This window comes from Trachurus trachurus (genome assembly GCF_905171665.1).
Source record: "Trachurus trachurus genome assembly, chromosome: 1".
In the NCBI taxonomy this organism is placed as follows: domain Eukaryota; kingdom Metazoa; phylum Chordata; class Actinopteri; order Carangiformes; family Carangidae; genus Trachurus; species Trachurus trachurus.
Genome location: NC_139891.1, coordinates 37,756,627 through 37,774,986, shown reverse-complemented (window position 1 = coordinate 37,774,986; position 18,360 = coordinate 37,756,627). Strand labels below are relative to the sequence as shown.

Here is an 18,360-nt window from a genome sequence, read left to right as displayed (position 1 = left end):
TCGCTACATCACCACATTCACGGCGTTCCTTGGCTGCACACACAGCCCTGCATGCCGTTCTCTCTCCTCATTGGATAAAAACTGTAGGATACGATAAATGTTTTCTCTTCGGCTCAGAGCAGAGCAGAGGGACTGAGAGACCCGTGTTTCAGACCAAACACTCTATGTAAGTGATTGCTGTCGGAAGATATAACTATTTAAGACTTATATTAACACAAATATATCACTCACTTCTGCTTTAAAACCAGCCGTCAGGACTTCCTGTCACTTTGTGATGTCACAACAAAGCCCCGCCCCCTCACCACCTGGACCCATCATCCAACATCTTGCAGGATTTGGTTTCTTTGAGTGTTTTATTCTAAAATCTGCTCTATTTTTCATTGGATCACTCAGAAGTCAGCCAATCAGAGGGACTCAGAGTCTCTTCTGATTGGCTGACACCGACCTAAAGCTCCACAGAGAAGCTGAGGGAGGATACGGAAAACTACACTGAGATGGTTTTTGGCTCTTGGTTCAGTACTGGCTCTGTGTTTGCATTTTTTTTTGGATGGGGTTTTAATGCAGTTCATTAAATTAATTATTTACATCTTGGCCAGTACTATTATATTATTATTATTATTATTAATAACTATTATTTTCTGTAATTTAAAACCAGGCTTGGATGGAGCTACTACCTCTCATCACACTGAGGCTCTACAAGCATCAGCATCATCTGAGGACAAGACAGAGGTTATGGAGGTGAAACTTGTACTGATAGATACTGTATTATAAATAAACCTCTGATTTTGTTTCATTATTTCAAAACACAAATCAAACTCCTTCTGTCACCATTGTGATCAGTGGTTGAGCGTCAAGATCATTGATCTCACAAAACACAGAGAACACAAGAACAAAGTGTTAAGTTGTTAAGTTGGATTCAAAAATCAATTGATTGGTGACTTGTTTAACTCCTGTCATCACTATATTCTAATGTTCTCTGACCAGATATTATAATTATATAATATATAATAATTTTTCCTTTCTGGAACCCAGGGTCCATCATGTTTTACACCTGAGGTGTTTAAACACCATGGAGGCATCTCATACAGGTAATAAGACCATAAAATGGTAAAACCTGAGCAGCTGTCATTGTACAGTCTGTCCCACAGCAGGGTCATGCTCCACTGTTCTACAGTCAGTAGCTGATAAACGGCTCTGGATCAATCCTCTGCCACAGGTTCAGGGGCCCAGGTCCAGGTGTGTTCCAGTGTGATATGACTAAACTGGTGTTTAAGATGACTGGGGCCGGGGAGCTGACGTACAGGGTCGTCTGGTGGGATGTGGAGCTGCTCAGCACAGCTGGAAAGACGCCTGCAGGTCTGCTGTTTGACATCAAGTGTCCTGAGGATGCTGTGTCTCAGCTGCACCTCCCACACTGTGAGACAGATCTTGGTGAGTGGCACAAGATGGAGCTTAGAGGCCAAACACCAGTGATAAGTAATGATGTGTTAAAGGGCCCATATTATGCAAAATCCACTTTCTACAGGTTTTGTAGTGGTCCTATGTGTTCCCGTGGCCTTTCTATGACGCCTGGAGGTGAAAAAAGTCTGTTCACTCCCTTAATTGATTTCTACACTTTTTTGAGATCGTGTCTCCAAACGGGCGAATTGGAAGTGCTGGCAGACTTGACGTCAGGATGCGCTGAACTCAAGTGACTCCACCTCCCGGTACTTCCTTATACTCCCCCTGGGCCAGTCTGAAAAAACGTGAGCTCCGCCCGCTGACACTTTTCCGGAACAGCGACAGTCGCGAACCCCCCCTCCCCCCCAACCACACACACACACACGCTCTCTCTCTCTCTCCCCCCGTCCGTCATTTGACATGAAGCGGTCGGCCTACGGGAGGAGCAGTCGGTACCGCGGCTGCCAGATGATCCTTTTGAATCATTGACAGAAAAACAGCCGCCTGTCATTAAAAATGAAATCGCGGATCATATCGGAATGATACCGCTTCTCATAAGCGCAGCTTTCCTCATCACGGAATGAGAGACATCTGAACGAGGAAGTCTCCTCTCCCGGCGCAAAACCACCTCAATATTCTCATCAGTCCATACAACAGTGCACAGTTTGTGCTGCTCCTCAGTTTCACTTGTTTTTTTTCTTTCTGATGGTAGTAGGAGTCTCTCCATGTTTCTCCTTCTGCCACAGTAAAAAAAAAAAAAAAAGAAGGAACATTTTCATTTTTTCAGACAAGATGCCAGTCTCAGAATTTTTTTTTCTTTTTCGGAAATCAATGCCCGACCCCTGTCCCAATGTCAACACTGGCACATGTACCTGTAGTGAAAACCACACCCTCTCCCCGTGACAGGTGTGGAGTGGACGTGGTTTACACATCTTATTTGCATTTCAAGGTGCAGACACAGAAATGGCTCGTTCTCAGCAGAGCTCTGGAGAGCCACTTTTAGATTACTGAGATGTAGAGCTGCAGATTGATTTGGGGACAATACACTAGGAATACTATATGGTTGGACAACTTAGAACCATGTGAAATAGTTGAAAAACAGCATAATATGGGACCTTTAAAGTGGGACTGACAGGACTTTTAGGTGTTGCTGACGTCTGTCTGTGTTCACAGCACCGCTGTCTGAAGGTCTGTCTGTGGTCCACATCAGTGATGATGGGATGAGCGTCCTCAAGCCACAAGAAATAACACACACTCATGTGATTGTGGATGTTCCTCACCTCTCTTCCTTTGGCCTGGTATGGGATGTCATTAAAAAGCTTTTAAACATCAGCAAACCAATAAGTGGCCAAGTTCTGCTGTTTCACAAACCACCATCTACAAAAAGGAGCCAAACACTCTATGTGTTTCTACTGCCTGACAACGTCCCGAAGCAGGAGGTAAAGTCCAGTTTTATTGGAGATTTCTTCTTCTTAAAGGAGTGGTTGTTGCTTTCATCTATTTATGTTTATTTTCCTGCCATTTATTCATACATTTTTAAACTGTTTTACTGGTCCTTTTGTTCTATAACCATTTTCTGCACCATTTTCCTTTTAACTCATTGAGTGCCAACCACGTAATTTTACGTTTTTCGTTCCCATGCGTTGAGTGCCAATAACGTAATTTTATGTTTTTTTATTTTTTTTAAATTATGAAAATAGACACTTTAACACACCTTATGTGTAAATTTGGGGACTCTACGACGAGCAGAACTGAAATAGATAACGATCAAAGACTCATGACAGCTCACGATCTGGAAGTTTTTATCATATCTCAGCTTTTGCAAACGGAGTTCTGCATGCAGATGGAGCGCAGCCGCTTCCCGCTTTCACCCGCGAGGCTCCAGCAGCTTGGAGCCGAAACAGGAAGCTCTCAGCCGACAGTCCCACCCGGTCTTCATCTTAAGCAACACCGTGTCCTCCCCAAGGTCCTCCCGCGGTAGAATCTGATGGTCTCTGGGCCAAAGCAGACCGGCATCACCGACCCGTACCACAGAAGGACCGCGTCCACCGGCGGGGCCGGTGTTCAGGGCTGTACAGTGCGACATATGTCGCACATGCTACATCAAAACATGCCTGTGCTAAGAATTAATCTGCCCTGTAGCATGGGTGCTATGGGTAAACGACAAGAAGAAGCAGAGCAGTGTATCAGCTGGTCACTTGTGGAAACGTTTGTGAGCATGGCGAGTGAAAGAGTCGGAGCTAGAAGATGCGCCAGCAGCTTTGTATAGGTCTGCTGTATGGGACCGCGTGTCCGTGTGTGTTATGATCGGGACCAATTAGCGATTTAGCGCGTTTAGCATTTATTAGCTCCAGCGCGATCTGAGCAGCAGCAGGAGGAGGAGGAGGGAGGAGGGGGGGTTCGGTGAGAGCCCAAACGAGACTGTGGCAGGACACCTCTGCCTCTGTTTCACTTTATGTTGCTGGTAACTAATGTGGTTGTAAAAGTTGTAGGCTAAAGTTAAATTATTTTGTATGCACTAATTAAAGGGGCAGAGCATAAGAGACATTTTTGCATTTTATATTTTATAAGATATATTTTTTGTAAGAACCACAATTAATATAGGATATTTCAGTGATTAACTAATTGTTCCTAGCATTTGTTAGATAACTTTCTTTGCCCAATAAATTAAAATCATGTTGCAACTACGTATCAATGTCTCCTCCCTTGCAGCCAGATTCTCACCTACTTTTAACCTCAGACTGTCACAATGATGTATCAGATGTCAGACTGCCTCAATCTTTCAGTTTTAACTGAAGACATGATTGATTTTCCCAATGATCAACGTATACCGAACTGAACCAAAAACCGTGACCACAAAACCGTGAACCGAACTGAACCGTGGATTTTGTGAACCGTTCCACCCCTAGTAAATATGTCACGCCTATTATGTAAAAATTTGTTGTTTAAAGTGATGCTTGAGTCATTTTAAACAACAATGTTTAAAGTGATGTTTAAAGATGCTTCTTCTGTATCTGAAAACATTTCGAGTTCTTATTCTATAATTGTATTACATTATGTATATGAATTACACTTGCTGATGTTACTGTGTAAGTGATGAGCTGCATTAATTGTCCTCTGTAGAGGTGACGGGCATTTTTAGGGTGTGCTACAACTCTCTGGTCCTGTGCTAAAAAACTGTCAGCCTCTGTAGCACTAGTGCTATGTGCTGAAAAAGTTAACGTACAGCCCTGCCGGTGTTCCTGACCTGCTGTGGCCCAGAGACCATCACGTTCCGCGGCGAGAGGCTGTGACACGGCACGGTGCATCTGTGTTATTCTTGTTTAGTGGCGCCGCCCCCGCCTCCGATGGTGGTTTTTTGAATAGAACAACAATTGTTGTATATATTTATCTTACACGAGCTCTTTGATCCAGAAATGCGAGTGTCAGAAGAGCGACAGGCACAGAGCACCTTTCATAAAAGACGCTCTATCTCTACCTCCGATTTTTCCCTGTTAAAAGGGTTTCCATGGAGTTTTTCCTCAGTCGATGTGAGGGTCTAAGGACAGAGGATGTTGTTACGATGCCATGTAAAGCCCTTTGAGACAAACTGTTTGTAAAAACGGGCTATACAAATAAAATTGCCTTGCCTTGCCTTGCCTATCTCCTTTTCTAGAAAAAAAGCAGAGATTTTGGTGAAACCCAGCCATGTTTAGCTTGACTTTTCTCAGGAATGGAGGCACGTAGAAACAAACGGTATGTGGCCATTTGAAGCAGAAAGTTCCACCTTTCAAACGCTGTGGCTCTACAAAAATCGTCAAAAATGGTCTAAATTGCCGGTACACTTGACTAAAACTTTGGAAAAGAGCGCGGCACTCAATGAGTTAATGTCCCAGTCCCACTTTTATCTTTTTAAATGTTTTGTCAAATTTTACTAACTTTCAAGCAATTTATCATTTTATTGTTTTATCCTTACTATTATGTTGGATTTGTATGCAGTTTTTGATACCGTTTTCATTGGTTCCTTCTTTTCTACGTTATATGACTTGATTGATTGATTGATTAATTGATCGATCTATAATGTAAGGTCTCGACTTCAGCCTGTAAAGGGTCTTGGATTCTTTGCGTTATAAAGCTACTGTCTCATAAAACTGTTCTAATGCTCCTGAAGGTGAATGACCAACTAAGACAAGCTGAGCACATTTTGGCCCCTTCCATCTGTCACCTCATTAGAAACCAAACTTACAGTGTGGACTGTCCTGAGGCCTATTTAGTACAACCTGCGGTGAGTATGTCAAATACAATACAATATACAACAAATGTTTAGCTCAGATGTTTTGTGCAGACTTCATCTCCCAATATTCAATTATATGCTTCATTATTAATATGCACTAAGTTGGCAGTACTGCAGGCCTCTATTTTCCGGTGTAAAAGCCCTTCTAATAGAAGCTGTTTTAAAACAAGAGCAATGGGAAACTCTGACACAGTCATGTGGCATTTTGCTGACCAATAATGATAATCACTTAGTCAGTTAGTCATGGACATCCATGATTACAGGTCTGACCAGAAACAATGAGTTTAAACAAGCTAAAATTTTGTTCATTGTAGAGGTGTAACGATTAGTTTTCACAACGATAATACGTATCGCATATGTGGTTGCCGACACGATTCAAGGACGATATTGGTTAATTTAGAACGATCCGATGCGATCCGAAGACAATGAGATGTCAACGTGTGAGCCAAACTAGACACGGACATTCAGAGCACTGGGCAGAACATTGCGTCAACACCCCCCGTGGGCCTTCACGATGCTTGGTTTTAATTAAACAGTCAGATTCCCCTGGTCCACACCAGTTCCTACATGTGTTCTGGGGAGCTGCGGACGCCGCAGCTGGTGGGAGCACTGTGCCCACACATTGACTAGAATTGAAACATATTGGCTCCGCCACTGTACGGAACAGATCCGCATCTACTGATATAGTCAGGGTATATAGTCATAGGCGATGCGCGAGGCGCCGCAGACGAGGAGAGTAACAGGGCGACTGCTCCCCCAGCCGCGGCTCCAGCTCAGCCCTGCTTCGCACCCCATCCCACCGGAAGTTAAGGATCGGATTTGCTGACTTCCCTCTTATCTACCTACTTTGTTCTCTGATGCCAGAGGCTGTTCACCTTGGAGACCTGCTGCACACCTGCTACTCAGCCCATAACAAATCGCATGTATTGTTTAGGGATTTTTTACTAAAAATTTACACCCCTAATATCCATGTCTATGCAAGTCAACAATACCATTAGTGCAGACTTTTAAAGGGATAGTTCACCCAATTTCAAATTTTCTCATTATCTACTCACCCTCATGTGGACTAAGAGCTGGGAGAAGCTTCAGAGTCCTCCGTGCCTTCTCTGAGTTACAGCGGGGCTCCGTGCAGCACTGCATGTCCATATGACGGTTGCGAATGGGCCTCACTTTTCTTCGTCCAAAAAGACACACCAAAAAACATCCAAATACCTCCATAGTGCTCGTCTGTAATGTCCCACTTGTATTGAAGCCCCAACATGAGAAATTGTTCCGAATAAAATTAAATAAGTCTATATTTCAAGCTTGTTTGTAGCGGAAGCTGCCAGTGTTGCTCTGCCGGAATCTCGCACGATTTGCGGAGCCGTGAACTGGGTGTCGATGCAAATCGCGCGAGATTTGCACAGACACAGGCAAAGCAGTGAACTGAGACACTGGGAGCTTCTGCTACAAACAAACTTGAAATATAGACTTATTTAATTTTTTCGGAACAATTTCTCATGTTGGGGCTTCAATACAAGAGGGACATTACAGACGAGCACTATGGAGGTATTTGGATGTTTTTTGGTGTGTCTTTTCGGACAAATAAAAGTGAGGCCGATTCGCAACCGTCATTTGGACATGCAATGCTGCGCCGAGCCCCCCTGTAACTCAGAGAAGGCACGGAGGACTCTGAAACTTCTCCCAGCCTTTAGTCGACATGAGGGTGAGTAGATAATGAGTGAAATTTGAATTTTGGGTGAACTATCCCTTTAAACCCATCTGCAAATGTTCACAAATAGGCTCAGTGTTTCCCACAGATTTGCAAGGAGACTGTGGCAGGAGATCGTAACATCCAACGGGTGGGAGGGTGAGGGGAGCACTACTGTCATGCATGTGCACTTGTCTGTGTGTGTGAACGACAATTACGGAGGAAGAGCGCTATGCAGAGATGAATGAACAGAACGGAACAGACACAGAGAGAGAGAGACCCAGCAGCATCCTAATGGGGATGGCTGGTTTAATAATAATAATAATGGTTTGGATTTATATAGCGCCTTTCAAGGCACCCAAAGCGCTTTACAGAAACCATTATTCATACACATTCTCACCGGTGGTGGTAAGCTACTATACGTTTTTATGCTGTTTTATGCTGTTCTTTTTAAAAAAATGTTTTGTCTTTATGTAAAGCACATTGAGTTGCCTTGGTATGAAATGCGCTATATAAATAAAGATGCCTTGCCTTGCCTTGCCTTACATGTGTAGCCACAGCTGCCCTGGGGCAGACTGACGGAAGCGTGGCTGCCATTTCGCGGCAAACAGCCCCTCCGACCACCACCAAACATTCATACACATTCATACACATTCACACGGGGCAAGGTGGGTAAGGTGTCTTGCCCAAGGACACTACGACAGTGACCGGGACAGAGCGGGATTCGAACCACTCTACCACCTGAGCTACTGGTTTAGTGTGTCTTTGTCATTAAAAGTGTTAAAAAAAAACACATCCATATGACGTTTGCTGTTTTTAAAGGGGACTGCCCATTGGTCCGACCTCCCATTGGTTCGACCTCCCGTTACTCCGACAAAATACCCACTGGTCCGACCTCTTATTGGTTCGACCTCCCGTTACTCCGACAAAATCAACCACAAGTCGGACCAATAGGAGGTCGAACCAATGGGTGGTCCCGTTAGTTCGAACTGTCATCGCTACTTTGTGACAAGCTCTTCCATTGATAGGAGCATGCAGCTTTCTCCCTCTCTCTCTCTACGCACATCACACACATACACGCGCGGCCCAGAATATCACCATATTCAGTCAGAGAGCCAGATCATGTCAGATCGCGCACAACCATCATAAATGCTGATCAAGATGTGTAAACTGATAATCAAAGCCCCCCCTCCCAGAGTACAGAGTAAAAGAAATACACTCTTTTTTCTCTCCCCCCCTCCGCTCGAGCACGGCTGAACCTGGCCGGCTTGAGCTCACTTCACGGGCGCGAGCCTGCTGCAGCCGCAGAGAGAGAGAAAAAAAAGTAAATTTCGCTTTGGTTAGGTTCAGGCAATGAAGAAAGGAGTTGGTTAAGTTTAGTAAAAACACCAGGTAGAGGCTAGACAGGCGGGAAGCATAATGAGCGTTATATGTTATTAATATGAAGTGCTTGTTTTGCAGTTAATTATGCACATGATCCGTTTGATCCCAGAAAGGAAAAAAGGATCAATGCGCAGCCTCTGTTTCCTTTCTGATTGCGTCCGTCTGTCTGTTCGGAGTGGGAGAGAGAGACAGAGAACGAGTGCGTAAAAGTCGTGCGTAATGACAGCTCCTCGTTGGTGAAACACAATAAACTGCACCTCTTCTTCCACTTGTGTCTTATTGACAGGTGGAGCCTATATGAATAATGATATAAATGCATAGTGAACGGTAAGAATGGAGAGTTTGACTAATAACTAGTCCAGTTCGAACTAATGAGGACCTCCCATTAGTTCGAACTCTCATTACTCCGATTGTCGGACCAATGGGAGTTCGAACCAATGGGAGGTCGAACTAATCGGAGGTCGGACTAATGGGAGGTCGGACCAGTGCCATGGACCCGTTTTTAAATCCAGTGTGAAATTTCCTAGTATGGATACAAGTGATTGTTTACCATTTAAAACTATGTTAGAACGAAATATGTTGCTCGAAAGGCCAACTTCCCTCGCACAGATAAATGTAGTTGGATCATAGGAATAATGGATGCATCAATGTAGTAGATAAATCGTTACACCCCTAGTTCATTACTAGTCAAAAAAAAAAGTAAAATATAGAACATTTCTATTAGTACAGTTTTAACTTTACAAAGTCATCCCTCCATCCATCTTCACCCACTTATCAGAGGTCAGGTGGTGGGGGTAGCAGATTGTATAACCTCTCCACCTAGTCCTTGGTCTGCCCTGTGGCCTCCTTTCAGCTGGATGTACCATGTAATATAAGGGGAAGTAACCATGACACATTGTTTATGTTCAACAGTGTGCTGTATACGACTTCAACTATGGACCAAATTACCACCCAACTTTTGAGATTCGGCTGACTAAATGCCAAGATTTAGCAGATGTCAAAGTCCAAGACCAAGAGAAGAGACGCATCTGGGAGTATAATGCTGAACTAACTGGTAAATCCTTGACTATCTCTTATACACTCATTTGAACTGTTTTAATTTACATAATTCTTACACGCATACATACTGTATATAGATGCATGCTACAAGTTTGCTGCAGAAAGACTTAATGCTTCCTTATTTTGCCATTACTGGTTCAGGTTTAAAGGCAGCAGCAAGTTCAGCTCCCCTGTCAAGCCAACCTCCACCCAGTGGACCAGCACTATCTCCAGTCCTGGTTGGAAGTGTTGAGAATAAACTACTGTCCGGATTGTATTTATAATTTGCGGCATTTTATCAAGCCTAATTGTAATTGAATTAATCAAACACTATGGTCGAGCTTTCAAATTGATGTCACCAAGAACTGCTGTAAAAGTAAGGCCATCCCTGTCTTGTTAATTATTTCACATCATACAGTACCTTCATTCTTAATAACTAAATTTCAGTGCATCACAAAAAACAAAGCCATGTGGTTTATTTCCCACCTGTATGAGGAAATTATTTGTTAATAGAAAAAAAGAACACTTGCACTACACTACATACTAACCGTATTAACTAACAGTATGTGTGCTGACCAAATTCTCAGTCAGTGCAACTGCAGCTGTGAGTCCTATCTCATGCAGCATTACAATGCCATCAGAAGGCAAAAATGTTGCAGTTGTTTTAGGCTACACATGTCAGTGTGATGGTTGTGACTGAACATTGTGAGTGTCTTGTAGTTTTGCTCATAACTGCAGACAGCCAGGTGTCTGTCAGCTGGGCGGAACGGACTCTGCAGATGTCCACACGAACTCAAAGCGCACGGCCTCAGACATGTCCATGCAAAGCTACATTTTTACTACCGCGCAGACGCCACATATACCGGTGCCACTTTGCTCGGAGCAACCAGTGATGAGAACCCTTAATGTAACAACCACTCTGCGCAGCACTGATTGACTGTGCATTTCTCCGTTCTCTTATCTCATTGGTTACTTTAATGCATCACCCATCCACTAAAGAAATTTAAAAAGAGCAAGCCGAACATCAATTGAGCATAATGTGTCTGCACTAATTTTTTAATTTATTATCAAGAGCGACCAGGACTGTCTCCAAGATCGACCAGTCGATCGCGATTGACAGGTTGGTGACCACTGTCTTAGATGATCCCAGGGCCTTTCCAGGTCAGAAGGGACAATCCCTCCAGCTAATTCTGGGTCTGAACATGCTTTTGAAGGGAATGACTATTCCAAGCTCCCTCCAAATGTCTGAGCCCCACACCCTAGCTATAAAGTTGAGCCCTATAAAGGTAGACCTTTCAGCTGCTTGCATCTGTGATCTCAACCCAACTATAACCCAAAGCTCCATGACCATAGGTGAGGATTGGAGCAAGAATTGACCAGAAAATGAAAACCTTTTCAATGGTCTGGTACAACGGTACATTGCCATTACTATTGAGCCCGCCCAAGTCCATCTGCTGATCTCTTGCTTGAGCCAACCCAAACACTCAGAATACTTGAACTGTAAATCTCCACCATTTTCATCCCTGTCACTTTGCTCTTGGCTTCACTGGAGATCACATTTTTACAAAGCCATTTAGACAACATCATCTACAAAGATGCAATCCTGAGGCTCCCAAACTGGACACACTTCTCACTTCGGTTGCGCTTTCAGATCCTGTATATGAATACCACAGACAAGATCGGGGACAAGAGACAACCTTGATGGAGTTCAATATTTACTTCAAACATGGTGAATACAGACACAGCTTGCTCTTTGGGTGTACAGGCAACAAGCCTAGTACGGTACCCCATACTACTGTGGCACCACTCACAGAGTCCCCTGGTGAACATTTCAATAAGCCTTCTCCACAAAACACACAGAAACTGGCTGGTCAAACTGCCCCTCAGTTTGACAGTTAGCTGATGTTTTCTTTCCAGCACACTTTTCCAAGGATTGCTCTTATTGTGGTTGAAGATATATTGTCTCGGGCGTTAGTCCTCGGTAGAGTCTCCAGAGGCAAACTGGTCCCCAAAAAGGGGTCAAACTAAGAGTGAATCACAACCTGGAAGGAAGGGACCATGTAGGAATTATGCTACCTTGCTTGGATCAGGGAAAATGGGGCTTCTGTTATGGTGTCACCGGTATTAATTCTGAGTTAATATTATTGATGCTAATTTTTGAATATTGTCAAACTAAGTCATTTGTTCTTGGTTCAGGTTCAGCTTCTTCCTTCACTGCCCATGAACCCGTCTCACCAACTGGAGGAGGAGGAGGAGGAGGAGGAGGAATAGGTGAGGAGCACTGTTCAGACAACCTACTAAAATTGGGTGAGCCCCAGCTTGTTCCCAGATCTGGAAGAGGGAATACAGATATGTGTTAAAATTCACCTCTAGCTCCATACAGTTAAAGTATTTCCCACCTTATCTTCCAGGTCCTGATCCATGTGGGCAAAGTCTACCAAGGAGAGGGAAGTACGAGGAGAAGCTCTTCTCAGTTCGGAAAGAGTTTATTGCCAGAGTGTCCACTTCTGTCCTCAAAGACCTGATGGATGCGCTTCTGCAAAACAAAGTGATAAACGACAGAGAAAAGGAGTCGATCCCAGCTCTACCCAGGGCGGACAAAGCACAAGAGCTGATCGACATGGTGATAAGGAAAGGAGATCCAGCTTGTAGACATCTGATCAAAACCTTCATTGAGGTGGATCCATTTGTCTCTAAACTGCTAAAGTTAAACTGAAACATACATGAGAAACTGTTGGATACTGATGAAATCAGTCTTCAATTCATTTTTAATGCTATATCAGAGACTTTATTCGTAACCCTCTCAGGTAAATTGATACTATCTTACTCTCTCTGTGATACTACAGAAATGAAATGTTAGAATCTGTAAACTCTCAACTTAACTTCACAATGCTCTTCTTCTTCTTCTTCTTCCTGGTGGAAGTTTTTGGAGAGAAGAGAATGATAGCCAAACTTTACTCAAAATGTGGGAGCAAGCGTTATCATACAGGTAGGTCCTTCCTCCCTGCAGCTGTCAAACTCTACAAAAAGTCAGACTCTCAGTCCACAATAATCTGGACAATCTACAACCACACTCCATACACAGTGTTCATACATACAATACTGATATTTACCTGACGACGCTGAAAGTGAAACGCGTTGTTCATTAATAAAGTATATCAGCAGAGTCTTATCAGTGTGCGGTGGCCGTCTTTTTCTATTGATTTTACGCACTCCTGCTACCCACCTGCACCTGAGGAACTGTGGCTGTGCAGGGAGATTTGCTTTTCTTCACTGATATTTATTTATAACACTCCTGTATCTAGGTGCCATATTTGACATAGATCAACATATCCTTCTGAATAGACTTCACAACTGGGTGGGATTGTCTGATCCAGTTTTTAGTTGGCTATTGTAACCGGTGTTATCTGGCCCTCTGCGTTGTGTTTTGGTACTGTCTGCCCCAGGTGGGGTTCAAACCCTGCTCTCCCGCACCGCGGGCAACGATGCATTCTGTTACACTATCCACATATCTCCCTTTAAACCACCGGGTGTTTGCAATTCGGGGTGTAGGAGAAGAACCGAGTCTCAGTCGACTAGCCTGGTCTTCAGGTCAATGTATTGCTTTGCTTATATATGTTATAGCATTTTATTAACTCACTGCTTTGCATATCTTGTTTTTGTGTGTTTTGGTTGCAAAACACATCGAGTTGCCTCTGGCAGGAATTATGTGCTATATTAAGTGTCTTCTTGTTCATAGCTAGCTTGATAATAGTCAGGTAGCTGTTGATTGAACCACTCAGTATAAAAGTCTAGCTAGATCTAGACTAGGTAAATCTAGATTTCATATTTTTAAAATATATACTTCTATTTTTCTATGAATTTCTATTATCTTGAATGTCAAATAATGTGACAAATATAGTGTCAAAGTGTATTATTTTATACATCATTTTCTACTCATGTTTTTGTAATTGTTCCATAATTCTATGGTTGCACAGATCCTCTATTGTTCTGATTCATTATACAAAAGTATCTCTATTTCCTGTCCATTCTTCTCTCCTCTGCTTCCAAAGTGTCATTGTTGTTAGCAGTGTGGGATTGTAATTATCACTCAAAATGTTTGATTTAGGGATGGGCATTTGAAGAAATCTTTTTGATCGATCATCGGAGAAATTAACGATCAATTATCGATTTAATCGTTAATATTAATATTCATATTAATATGAATATTAATTTTCAATTTAATAACAGAATGCGTGCGGCTATGGCGTGGCGTGTGCCAGTAATCCAGGGCAGTCCCCGTTTAGGAAGGTCAGACAACAACGTACACGGACGTCTGTGTGCTTGTGCTTCACCTGTAGAGACAGTGCCGACACCGGCATTTAAAAAAAAAAAAAAAAAAAAAAGCACAGTTGCGCTGCCTGGCTCACCTGCAGCTGAGCCGTCAGAGCAGCTCTGCTGTCCCTCTCTCTTCAGCCTCGTGTTTGGCTGCACTTGTACGAAAGAAATCGCAAGCACTTTCAAAATGTGAAAGCGTGTGTTTTATTGTTATTTCTGTAGCCAACACACGGCGGAGCGGCGCTCTGATCAGGAGCACAGAAAAGAGAAACAAACTATGCAGGATATTTACCTTAAGTTTCACTTTAACCGTCGTTAAACAGCTTCGGACTAATTGTGATGTTAGATAAATGACTTGTAGCTTGTAACTTACAGAGAGAGAGTGGAGGCTCCTTCCACACTGCTGCTGAAAACCAAACCTGCTGATCAGAGCGGGCGGAGCCGCGGGGTCACAGCTCACGTCTCTGTTGCACCGAGTCCGCGACACAAGCGCCCCTTCATATTTAATGAATGATTTCACTCTTAAACCATGTATAATATATATATAATAATAATATATAATAATAATAGAGTTTATTGGTTGTTATGAAAAAAAATATTTCTACATAACAACATCTGCCCTCTACATGATCCCTTATAATAAATCGATAAAAAATGAACGTGATCGATAAAATTCTTAACGATCAATAATCGATCATCGATTAATCATGCCCATCCCTAGTTTGATTAAAAATCTGTTATATAAAATCAATCAATGCATAGGGGGGTAAAATGCATTAAAACCTCAACAAATAACTTACATTTTTTAAAAGTCTTACCGTGTAAGACGAAGGCCGCCATGTTTTCATAGTGTTGTGACGTCAAAATGAAAAATCGGAGCTCTGAAATGATGATGGTGCGTTCCAGGCAACCCGTAACTCGTGTTTTTCCGACTTGTTCCCATGGTTACCCGTTGGAACATCAGTTAAACTTGTAACTTCCCACCTGTGAATTCGTACTAGATCAATGTACTCCCACTTACGGCAAGTGACGTCACGCAACAAAATGGCAAGCCCTGTGGAGGAGGTGTTTCTTCGTGTGACTCACGGTGAGAAATAGATTTTAGGACAATTCACACGTTACAATCATTATATTCAACATATGATTTTGTACGTGTTATGTTTTTGAAACGGTGCCCAAATATGTGGCCGACAAGAAATAAATAGGGGAGCGCCGGGTCGATTGATACACTTTTCATTTAAACGTCTTTTTCAAAGATGACGTTATGTACACAAACATTTTTATCATGTGATCAACAACTCACATGTGTATTCTCTTAGTTACAAGTGTAATTTAACACATATGTTGGATGATCGCGCTGTTTTATAACTTTGAACGTAAGTTGACATTTGTCTCAAACGCCCCACCTATGCGGGTCGTTTGAGACACAGAGGAGGGACGGTTGAAACAGCATGTTTTAAACAGAAACTACTGACATTACTCTCGTTTTTATGCAGCATATCGGACAACATAGGCTACTAGTGTACTCGTTATTGCCAAAATGTCACATCATTTCTCACAATATAAATAGGTCAAATAAATATTTTTGTCCCGTGCGTAATTGTCAAGATCTGCATTTCGATTAAACTCACCTTTCTTCTTTTGTACGAGTTGTTGGACGACTGCGTTTTCATTTCATTTACTTATTTCCCTGCCCTAAGTCATGTTTATGGATACACAGTTGAACATATTGTCATTTTACCCTCTGCATTTTTCCCTCACTTTGCTGAATATCTGTTGATTCATGTCATAAACACGAACATTAAAAATATTAAAAATACATGTTGTTCATTCATATCGGTTGTTGTTCATTGCAAAACAGTTAGGGTATTAATTTGGTGATTTATATACAGATATTGATCGCGCAATGTGACCACAATCACTACGCACGGTGGCGTGAGGGACATTTGAAACAGCTGTATCAATTGTCCCTGCAGCGACTACTGACACTTCAACCTGTTTTGCCTCTAAACTTCAAAACTATGACATTGCATACATTAGGACCTGTTTATGTACGAATTCATCTGTTGTTATGTCATATTATTATTGCATGAAACACACAATACAACTTTTGATCACAAAAAAAAACTACCGCACGTAAGATTTTACTTTCCGTAGTCAAAAACCGGTTCGCGCTAATAACTTTTGAATGGTGTGACGTCATTTCACAAGCTTTCCCAGGATTGGTAGGTGTTGAGTGCTGAAGGTAGTAACGAAATCTGACGGCTCAAGCTTGTGTGGTTTTCGAGGAAATCGCTGTGTATCAATCGACCCGGCGCTCCCCTACCCGAGTTTCTTTCCATTAGTTTGTCCAGTTGCCAGCTAATATGTGAACTAGGCTTTACACCGAGCTGTCAAGCCTTTCACTTTTGAACCAGATGCAGAGCGTGGCGGGAGCTTGTAAGCACTATGCCTCGCCCTGGAGTTATGACGCCGTCAACCCCAGTCTCCCTGAAACTAGAGCACTGGAAAAGAGAGTAACGACACCACCATTGAGTCCCGTGGTAAGCTTTATGCGCCCCGAGTGGCAGGATATGGGTATTGCAAAAGTGCCCAGAAAACCCATGTTTTTGTTTTTCGGTGTCTTGGTCATATCAAATTATACGTATAATTTGTTTATTACAAAATGCAGATTAGACAACTGTTTTGTCTTTTTTGGCAAATGTTTTAATATTTATCTGTAATAGCATCATCCACAATGATGATATCTTTTTTGACGATTTTTAAATCGATTTTTTTTTTCAAAAATAATTTTTTTGGGGGGGAATTTTTTTTTTCTTTTAATTTTCTTTTTTTAATATTGTGCAATGTGCATTTGTTAGCCTTTTTTACATACAGAGAGTACAGGTTTTGAAAAGGGTTTAAGGTCACTTTATAATGGAGTATGTTAATTTATAGGCTTCTACAGTATTTGTGTGCAGATAAATGTTAAAAATGCAGACTAAAAATCGAGAGAATCGGCAATATCGTAGAATCGCAATTTAGATCGAATCGCCATCCAAAAAATCGTAGGAGAATCGAATTGGGAGAAAAGCATACGTCCCAGCCCTAGCGACTAAAGGCAATTCTATCGCTTTTGGTGTAAACGCACAGTTACTCTCTTTTCCAGTGCTCTACCTGAAACTGCCAGTTTGCGTCTGCCATTGGTTCACAGCAATTTGAAGGCAAGAAAACTCAGAAATGGAAAATTTTGCACTTACTTTTCCAGGCACTCTTGTTAACATCAGAAAAATGCCACAGGAACATGTGAAAAGCACGACGAAAAACACGATTTTCATCGGAGGGGGTCTTGCCTTGCCTAAGATTACATAACGAATCGCCTTGTTGTTTACAACTACTTCCAGGTAGAAAAACAGCATGAGAACAATAGTGACGGACGAGAGTTTAGCTATCTAATTTTTCATGTCACTATATCGCCGTTTAGACTAATCTGATGTTTGTAAAGTCTATAAAACCAATGATTGGACAAACATTACTATTTATGTGTGCACATTTTTGTAATTAGTCATGGTTATCAGAGATTAGCTGGGCTAAGTTACCTGTTTAACTTTAATAACTCAGTGACTCAATAAACGGTCCATGAAAAAATATTTTCCCCAGCGGATATCTGAGTTCCAACATGACTGAGCTAACTGGAGTAGTTTCATGTCATGTCCGACAACGGGAGGGTTTTAACAGCTGACGTCCTGGTGTTAGTTTGCTACCGCTGTTAGCTTAGCTGCCGCCGTTAGCTTAGCTACCGTTAGCTGTCCCTGTCAGCTGCAGCCACTGATGCTTTCTAGACACCGTGATTGCCCCAAACTGAATAAATACAACACATAGCAACACAAAACACACACACAGAAATAGTAATGTTTCTTCAATCATTTCAGATTTGTCTAAACGGTGATAGAGTGTGAAAAATATGATATATGTAGCTAAACTCTCCTTCGTTACTATTGATCTCATTCAAATTATGTGCTGGTTTTCTACCCGGAAGTAGAATGTAAACAACAAGGAGATTCGGTCTATATTATCTTCCTCTAACCCTGAAGGCAGAAAAACTCAGAAATGGAAAATTTTGCACTTACTTTTCCAGACACTCTTGCTAACATCAGAAAAATGCCACAGGAACATGTGAAAAGCACGACGAAAAACACGATTTTCATCGGAGGGGGTCTTGCCTTGCCTACGTTTACAT

The 18,360-nt window shown here is 42.2% G+C and overlaps 1 protein-coding gene across 1 annotated transcript; it reads left to right on the top strand.

Annotated features, from left to right (window-relative positions):
• Positions 1-659: 659 nt before the first annotated feature.
• Positions 660-11,526, top strand: LOC310992797 (NACHT, LRR and PYD domains-containing protein 1-like; the record flags this gene model as incomplete). Its single annotated transcript, XM_083980995.1, has 5 exons — positions 660-729; positions 1,033-1,088; positions 1,217-1,431; positions 2,614-2,879; positions 11,476-11,526. Exons 3-5 carry the CDS (start codon positions 1,254-1,256, stop codon positions 11,524-11,526), a joined length of 495 nt encoding a protein of 164 aa, XP_083837121.1. The 5' UTR covers positions 660-729; positions 1,033-1,088; positions 1,217-1,253.
• Between the last annotated feature and the right edge of the window lie 6,834 nt (positions 11,527-18,360).